This window comes from Argentina silus (genome assembly GCF_951799395.1).
Source record: "Argentina silus genome assembly, chromosome: 18".
NCBI classification, from domain to species: domain Eukaryota; kingdom Metazoa; phylum Chordata; class Actinopteri; order Argentiniformes; family Argentinidae; genus Argentina; species Argentina silus.
The window spans coordinates 14,634,705-14,643,940 of NC_139672.1; the positions used below are offsets into that span (position 1 = coordinate 14,634,705).

The 9,236-nt window shown below is 44.1% G+C and overlaps 1 protein-coding gene across 2 annotated transcripts in view; it reads left to right on the forward strand.

Annotated features, from left to right (window-relative positions):
• gad3 (glutamate decarboxylase 3) overlaps positions 1-8,184 on the forward strand; it is a 12,978-nt gene extending 4,794 nt beyond the window's left edge. For both annotated transcript variants that reach the window (XM_083690256.1, XM_083690257.1), the window contains 14 exons: positions 316-474; positions 1,418-1,660; positions 2,461-2,551; positions 2,837-2,949; positions 3,143-3,258; positions 3,620-3,699; positions 3,809-3,863; positions 4,286-4,402; positions 4,666-4,730; positions 5,145-5,223; positions 5,389-5,538; positions 6,731-6,838; positions 7,357-7,446; positions 7,790-8,184. In XM_083690256.1, the coding sequence (XP_083546382.1) occupies positions 316-474; positions 1,418-1,660; positions 2,461-2,551; positions 2,837-2,949; positions 3,143-3,258; positions 3,620-3,699; positions 3,809-3,863; positions 4,286-4,402; positions 4,666-4,730; positions 5,145-5,223; positions 5,389-5,538; positions 6,731-6,838; positions 7,357-7,446; positions 7,790-7,963 (1,640 nt within the window). In that variant the 3' untranslated portion in view covers positions 7,964-8,184. The remainder of the gene's footprint in view (positions 1-315; positions 475-1,417; positions 1,661-2,460; positions 2,552-2,836; positions 2,950-3,142; positions 3,259-3,619; positions 3,700-3,808; positions 3,864-4,285; positions 4,403-4,665; positions 4,731-5,144; positions 5,224-5,388; positions 5,539-6,730; positions 6,839-7,356; positions 7,447-7,789) is intronic.
• The last annotated feature ends 1,052 nt before the right edge of the window (positions 8,185-9,236 follow it).

Consider the following 9,236-nt stretch of genomic DNA (forward strand, 5'->3'; position numbering starts at 1 on the left):
CAGTCAAAAGTTTGGACACACCTTGCCAAGAATGTGAATTGAATGAGAAGGTGTGTCCAAACTTTTGACTGGTACTATATATATATATATTATTATTATTTTTTTTTTTTTTTTTTTTTTTTTTTTTTTTTTAAAACATAATTATTTATCATCCAGAATATTATAGCCTGACCCACCTACATAATAATAAAATCCTGTGTCCTTCCTGAATGATTCTATGGATTCTATGGTTCTACTGTATTCAGATTTCTCAAGGATACGTTGTAGCCTACAGCCACAAGGTCATTGCTAATTAAAAGCATGTGTTTGTTTTAGACAGCATCATAGACAACACTAAACCTGATGCAGAGGGTCAACAAGGTCGAGAACTAGGAAGTAAACAGGACAGAAGATCATCTGAAAACAATGCCATGACACCCCAGGCCAGGGAGCACACCTGCAGACCCAAGGACTTCAGCACTGTCTACAGCAAAGGTGAGACAGACAGACAGACAGACAGACAGACAGGCAGGCAGGCAGGCAGGCAGGCAGGCAGGCAGGCAGACAGGCAGGTAGACAGGCAGACAGGCAGGCAGGCAGGCAGGCAGGCAGGCAGGCAGACAGACAGACAGGCAGACAGGCAGGCAGGCAGGCAGGCAGGCAGGCAGGCAGACAGGCAGGCAGGCAGACAGGCAGGCAACTCGATCACGCCTGTGTTAGCATGACGAAAGCTAGCGCTAGCCTATTCATCTACAGTGGTGCGTAAGCTCCTGATGAAAGCTGTTGCCATGGTTATTCATCTACAGTATCAGACTGTGATCAGGAGGTTGGTTTTACAAGGGGAGGCAGGGTAATGCAACCATTAACAGAGCATCACCATCATTTTAGTCCCGTGGTCACACTGGAAAAAGCAATCATCGTTCCCCTGATGACTCACTGACTCTGTGTGGTAGAGCACGCTAGCCTGGATGGTGGTATCCATAGGGTGGATATTAGAACACACAGGGCCTGAGTCACTGAGTGTGTGCACGGGTTCCCAAGGGAAATTAAACAGAGTAGCCAGGGCGAAAAGTTAGACAGGAAGGCTCAGGAGAGGGAAGGAGAAATTGAAAATAAAATAACACTAAAGGAAGACCAAAAAAAGGTTTCATGTTCAGCAGCTGGTGCAGAACTTCAGGTCACTCAATCGCACTGTATTGTACAGCACTTTGCTGATGTTTTGGTCGTTCTCCTTTTCCTTTTTTATCTGTTCCTTTGTTATCTGTTCATCTGTTCCAGTATTGTACAGCACTTTGAGCTGCATTCTTATGTATGAAAGGTGCCATATAAATAAACGCGTATTACTATTGTTATTATTATCCATAGAGTGGATGTTGGAACATGGTCAATAAGTTGGTATGATAAAATATGATGCCTTATATGGTGACTTCCTGGTCAGATCTCCTTCCTGCGTCGGGCGGAGAGGAAGCCACCCAAGGGTTCATCCAGGAGCTGGTGACCCTCCTCCTCTCCTACGTCTCCAGGTCCCTCCAGAGGAGCTCCAAGGTGCTGGACTTCCACCACCCCCACCAGCTCAGAGAGGGCCTAGAGGGCTTCAGCCTGGAGCTGCCCGACCAGCCGGAGAACCTGGAGCAACTCCTGGTTGACTGCAGGGACACGCTGAAGTACGGAGTCAAAACAGGTATAAACAGGTATAACGCATACTTTAGGTTTGGCGTAAATGGAAGGCTCCGCTCTGACATAGCTCCCCACTTGAAGTTAAACATAATTATATACAAATAATATACATAGCGGGGAGCCCATGAACTTCAAACCCCCCCGTAGGTAGGTTTGGTATGGTCCTCTATGGCCTAGTTGGTAGAGCATGGCGCTAACAACGCTTGTGGGTTTGATTCCTGCTGGGACCATACATACTGAAATGTATGCACTCACTGCAATGTAAGTCGCTTTGGATAGCTAAATGGTATATATTATTATTATTATTATTATTATTATTATTATTATAGGTAGGTAAAACACGGAGGGAAACCTGCAGGTGGAAGCTGAGGTGGCGGGTGGGATATAAACATACATGCACAGCCAGCGGCGTACAGCGGCTCAGCTACGGCGGGGTCTGAGCATAGCTCAGCTCTCACTGCCTGGCCCATGAACATGAGACATGTTGTGAACCGTCCCTGGCGGCAGATGTGGCAGTGGTGAACTTCCAAATCGGAGGACGAGCTCATTGTAATGCATAATAATGGAATAATGGAATAATGGAATAATGGAATAATGGAATATCTCACAGAGGACTGAATATGGTTCTGGAACCACAGGTAGTAACAGCGTGGACTGATATAAGAGATAAGGTAGAACTCTGCTGCACATACTGTACGTAGCTGAGCACTTTCTCTGGCCCACATACAATGGTCGCATTTCATTGTGTGAGTGTTGAAGTGTTGAAGGTTTCTGCCATGACCTCTCCTCTCCTTCACCCACCAGGTCACCCACGCTTCTTCAACCAGCTCTCCTCAGGCCTGGATGTGATTGGTCTGGCTGGAGAGTGGCTGACCTCCACCGCTAACACCAACATGTAAGATCTCTCTCTCTCCCTGCTCTCCCACACAATAACAGCCCCCCCCCCCCCCCTTAGGCAGGAAATTAATGGAACTGAATAGAATAGAATCAAATGAACTGTATTGATCCCCACAGTGATAATTGAATGCCACAGGGCTTTTTTTCAAAAACACTCATCCATCTGACATTTAAAACTCAGATGTTATTTAAACTCGTAGATTTGGTTGATTCTCTGGCGTACATATTCTGAAATACAATTTAGATGTTAATGTTGTAAAGCTGTAAAATTTTGTTTTTGGAGGTTTACATTTGAGGTGGCTCCTGTATTCATCCTTATGGAGGAGGTCCTGCTGAAGAAGATGCAGGAGATTGTTGGTTGGGCGGAGGAGGTGGGGGACGGCATCTTCTGTCCAGGTAGAGTGCTACATTGTTAGACCTCACCATCAAGACAAATGTGTGAATCAGTGGAGGCTGGTGGAGGTAGAAATCGGAGGACGGGGGGCGTGTTTGATACCGTTCCCCATTCCGTTCCGTGCATTACAATGAGCCCGTCCTCCGATTTCTACCTTCAACCAGCCTCCCCTGCTATCTATCTATATTTCCTTAGGAGGCACCATGTCCAACCTGTACAGTGTACTAGTGGCCAGGTATCACTTCTACCCTGAGGTGAAGACCAGAGGAATGACATCACTGCCCAGACTGGCCATGTTCACCTCAGCGCATGTAACTATCTGATTCATGTCACGTTTATTTAGCCAGGTAATTCTCTCGACATTCCATTGTCCTCAGTCATCATCATCATCATCATCATCATCATCATTATCTATCAGACCTGGGTCTAAAGAGATTTTGAAATACACATAATTCACTGTAGGTGTGGTTGATTTAACTTTTATATTGATTTATATTTTGTATTTCTATTTGATTGATCTATTCCGGTGACAGGATTAAATCATTGAGAAGCGTCATCTTGTGTGTGGGTGGGTGGGCGTCGATGATTTATTTTGCGCCACTGAGCTGGGCAGGAGAGATAGATCTGACTTAATCAACTCATTCTAATGCTGGTCATTGTTTCTGTTCTCAGAGTCATTACTCACTGAAGAAGTCTGCCGCTGTCCTTGGGATAGGGAGCGACAACGTTGTCGTGGTGAAATGTGATGAACGGTAAGTGCCGGGGTCTGGAGGGGTCATCATTCATGTGTCGATGGTGAATGTTTGCCGGTAAATCATCATTATCAGGGCTAAAGTTGGCGCCATTGTCTTCCTCTCGAAGGGGAAAGATGATTCCGGAAGAGTTGGAGTCCAGTATCGTAACTGCTAAAGCGAAGGTGTGACGTGAAGGAGGAGTTGACTCTTAGGACTTAACTGAAGGGTTAAAAGCATATGGCTGGATTTAATCACATTTGTGGGACAAAGTCCCCTGGCGGGAAACTTTCAATCAGAGTGTCTGGCTGTCTTCCAAAAGACAATAGCCAATTCTTAATGCATTCTAAATTCTAATTCTAATTCTAGTGTGAATATGGAAACACAGCCCCTGTCTGTAGCCATCTTCACTGTCTGGTGCACAGAATGTACTATGGCAGCTGCACTGTAGGAACGGGTGAATAAACTCATCAGCATTCATGTTATCGCTTTCTCTCTCTGTCTCTCTGTGTGTCTCTCTGTGTGTCTCTCTGTGTGTCTCTCTCTTTCTCTCTCTCTCTCTCTCTCTCTCTCTCTCTCTCTCCCTCCCTCCCTCCCTCTCTCGTAGGGTTGTGTCCCGTTCTATGTCAACGCCACAGCGGGCACTACTGTGTACGGGGCCTTCGATCCCATAAATGCCATCGCAGACATCTGCGACACCCACGGACTCTGGCTGCATGTTGATGTATTTTGCATACTTGTCTCTCTTTTCCAGCATCCACCTTCCTCGAATGGTCATGTAATAATCTAAAGTGTTATTTACATATAACAATCATGTAAATAACACTTGTGTTGCTCTTACTGTACCACTGTTTAGTAACATAGAAATATAGTATTTACCAAAGGAACAACACTGTCTTACTATGCTTTTACTTAGTGCCTTATTTGTTGTAATGTTATGTTTTAATATTGATATTCAGACGGTACCTTGTCTCTCTCTCTTGACAGGCAGCCTGGGGTGGTGGTTTGTTGATGTCCAGGAGGCATCGGGTCAAACTACAGGGATTAGAAAGGTCATTAGAGAGGACTGAGCTAACTTTCCTCACTCCCTTCCTTTGCTTCTAACTCCCTGCTACTTTAACCTTTGGACAGCATATTTTAGTTCTAGCCCTGCACTTAATAACAAACATAGTTCTACACCAGGGGAGGCTGCTGGAGGCAGACATCATTGCATTGCAATCTGGAAGATTCCATACCAGATTGCATTGCAATGAACCGTTCTCCGATTTCTACCTCCACTGGCCTCCACTGCTCCTCAGCTCTAGAAGGACATAATAGATTGCTGGATTTCCACTGTGCAATAGCCAGTGTTTTTGACAATTTGTCCATTCAAACTGTAATTGAAATGGAATTGACCCCAGAACCCTGAAGTCTGTAGTACTGTAATAACTCCTCTGATTGGTTCATTATTGGTTCTCCTTCCCCAGAGCATGGTCAGTGACCTGGAACCCTCACAAGATGATGGGCGCTCCGCTGCAATGCTCCGCCATTTTGGTGAAGAGGAGGGTGAGAAGCTAGTAAAAAAAGTACCATCACTATCAATTAGAGAATCCTCCATTTACCCTCGTCTGACATGATGTACGTGATAGTCGCACACACACACACACACACACACACACGCGCACACACACGCGCACACACACTATAGCCCCTGTGTTCTCACCCTCCCAGGGTCTCCTACAGGAGTGCAATCAGCTGTGTGCTGAATACCTGTTCCAGACTGACAAGCATTATGACACCACCTACGACACGGGAGACAAGACCATCCAGTGTGGCCGACATGTCGATGTTTTCAAGCTCTGGCTGATGTGGAAGGCCAAGGTGCAGTTACACACTCCCACACAGTACCTGTACTACTCTGTTCTACATACTGTACTCCAGTGGAGGACAGTGGAGGTAGAAATCGGAGGACGGGCTTGTTGTAACGCATGGAACGGAATGAGGATTGTGTTTGATACCATTCCTCATTCCTCATTCCATTCCATGCATGACAATGAGCCCGTCCTCCGATTTCTACCTCCACCAACCTCCCCTGCTGTACTCACATACCATACATCGAGTTCATTACAAAGCTTATGGTAAATTTAAAGACATATAAGGGTTGTAATCCCACACCTAGGGGAAAAGGTCACAAGAAAACAGATGGTCTTAAGAATATTTGAAGAGTGCAATTAAGGAGGGGTGAGGTTAAACCAAGGGCTGACCAGAGGGTAGGAAAACAATGAAGTACTATGGATCAAAGCTGCAGAAACAGGATAGAGTGATCTAAGGACAGGGTAGATGAGTAATAAACACAGTTGTAAAACAGCCAGGATAAAAGGCTTTAGAAAACAGCCAAGGTCAATTGATCTTTCAACAGACTGACCGACGCCAAGCCAGGTAGGAGTATCTTCCTGGATGACGAAATGTAGTTCTTGAATGTCATTGGTGTATGTAGACAGGAATTAGAAGTTTGTTGAATGGAGGGCGTTGACCTGTGTGAAGTTTATAAAAAGACAGGTAACGGAAGTGGAAAGGTGTTCAACTTTGCAAATCTGAAACGGCTTCTTTCTCTGTGAATAAAGTCTCTGGATGAATCAACAGCTCTGGTTAACGGTATTTTATTTCAAAATACTATGATTTAAATTCTACGACAAGCTGTGAAGTAAGATAAGTTGGTAGATGATAACGATCAATAAAATTATTGATCTGATTCAGTTTTAAAGGTCATGGTGAGGTTATTCTAATCATTACTTCAATCCATACAGTGTGTGACTTCTCAGTGCTCAGGAGCCACATACTATAGGTCTACTTAGAGGGGCAGTTTCCAAGACACAGATTAAGCCATCTGGGTCCAGAAAACCAAACGCATTGAGTTGATGAAGTTGAATAGAAAGCTGTCAAGTGGGATAGAAGAACGGCAACCTATAATTGATCTGATTGGATGGCTAAGGGTTGCACGTGTTTCCTGAGTGACACTTGAGCATTTTATTACCACGTCTTCGTCCCTCTGAAGTCATATTTCTCTCCTCAGGGCTCAGAAGGCTTTGGGTCCCAGGTCAACAAGTGTTTGGAGAACGCAGAGTACCTGTTCAACAAACTCCAGTGCAGGACTGACTTTGAACTCGTCTTCAAAAGCAAAGTAAGTGGGTTATTGGGGGGGGGTTTCTTCTGTTTTACGCATATACATGTTTCCTTTATCAGGTCATCATTGCATTATTTATGATTGCAGTGTTTATCAACTTGCATAGCCTGTTCTTTTCTATGTGCCTGTGTACATGTTGCTTGAATATACATTCACCATACACTTTATTAGGAACACTAGTGAAGGCCACTGAAGAACACTGAACTCATTGTCATGTTCATGAAACCAGTTTGAGACGACTTTTGCTTTGTGACATGGTGCAATACTCAAATTGGCTGTGGCATTCAAGCGATGATTGATTGGTATTAACGGGCCCAAAGTGTGCCAAGAAAACATTCCCCACACCACCTCCACCATGAGAAGGTGTACAGGTGTTCCTAATAAAGTGTAAAGTGAGTGTAATTGCATTGCATAATACCTCAGGAAGATTAACATGTCGCAAAGTTGTCTGTAATGTCTCCTTAACACAGCAACGTGTGGTGTTAAGCTGGTTGTGTGTAATGCCTCCCATGCAGCCTGAACATAGCAACGTGTGTTTCTGGTACATCCCACCCAGTCTGAGGAACTTGCCCCCGGGTCCTGAGAGGAACAGCAGACTATATGAGGTCAGTACACACCTGAATCACTGAAGCCAGCTGCTACATCATTCTACTATTTTAAAACTTATTGTTGCACTACTCTGTGGCACTGTCACTTTTGCATTTCACTGTATACTTGTATGCACGTGACAAATAAAGAATCTTGAATCTTGAAAGTGCACCTGAAAAATCTGCAGGAATTGTGTGATGCAGTCATGTTATCATGGACTAGAATCTCAAAGGAATGTTTCCAACACGAAGAACTGAGGCTATTTTGAGAGCAAAGGGAGGCCCTACCCAGTATAAGTATGGTGTTCCTAATAAAGTGCGTATATAGGGTGAGTATATATCTGAGTGTTTGGTTTTTCAGGTGGCCCCAAAGATCAAAGCCAAGATGATGGAGCAGGGGATGACTATGATTGGCTACCAGCCGCTGGGGGACAAGGTGAACTTCTTCAGGTGTGTGTTCTCCAATCCAGCCACACAGAGAGAGGACGTGGACTTCCTATTGGACGAGGTCGCCAGGCTGGGTCATGACCTTTGAACCAGGAAGGAGATCGTGGCTTTACTGTCCATACAAGCTGACCTGAACCCTACTGTGCTAGTCAGATCATATTGCTATGGTGGATACGTAACCAGGCCCAGTACAGCTCAGCTTGGCTCAGCTTGGTTTGGCTCTGTAGTGTGAATAAGTGTATTACAGAAATCAATGCTAAAACATTTACTCAAGATTTTGCAAGCAGTGTAATTTGATATGTTAAAACATATATATCTTGTTAAAAAAAAAAAAAGAGAAGTGTTGTCTTAACTGTAGAATGGATGGGTTGAAAGTAATTCTCTTGCCTTTTAGATATTTTCCTTGCAATGTTTGTTAAATTTTTTCTATTGGAAGCGCTTGTATTTATACTGTTATGTAATCATTCTCATTTCTCAACGTAATGGCTATTAAAGGCTATTGGAGAGTTTAACATCAATCGTTCTCTCCCTGTGTGGAATAAAAGCAATAAAACATGTCAAACAAAAAGAGAGTCAGACAAATGAATCTCTTTCAGGTGGAGGTAAACAAGCGCACAACAGAAGACCAAAGGGATGTCTCTCCACGCGGCCTGCGGAGGGACAAAAGACACGGGGCTCGTTGTTCCACAGCTGCCTGGCTTCCGATTGTCTTGTTTGTCTCATCAAAGACGAGGAGCTCAGTCACTCTCCAGTCACCCCTTGACATTGTTGACGTCAGCTCCGCTCCGCGCCTCACCCTGTCGTTTTCTTTAACCTCTTAGACTCCAGGCCTTATTTGAGCCATTTCCGCCAGAAAAACAGACCCAAAGTACATTGCTTATAACACTGCGTATAACATTAGAAATGTGATGATCAGACGCAAAAGCAGGATGCCATTTGATAGGTTTGTACCTTTACGTTTTGTGTGGACATGTTCAGATCATAGTTCAGAATAACAGACTACACATGACAAGGAGTAAATCAATTTGTTTACTTCACAGAATAAAATGAAATTAATAATGAAATTACAGCAGAATTTGGGCCCAATTATGGGCCCGTGGAGCTTAAGAGGTTAACCTTTATTTATAATCTCCTTTTCAACAGAGGTCTGCCATGACTCTCATAGGTGGAAAAAAGCGCAATAAAGGCAATAACATTGTGTATCTATTAAACGCTAAACTACGAAGCAGACTAGAAATGCTTGTGGAGAACACTATGTGTTCCCCTTTATGTATTCATGTATTTATGTATTCAAATCCCATTGCATATGCCGATGCAATACATATGTGTTCTCTATCTCACCAGAATATGGAACATGGATC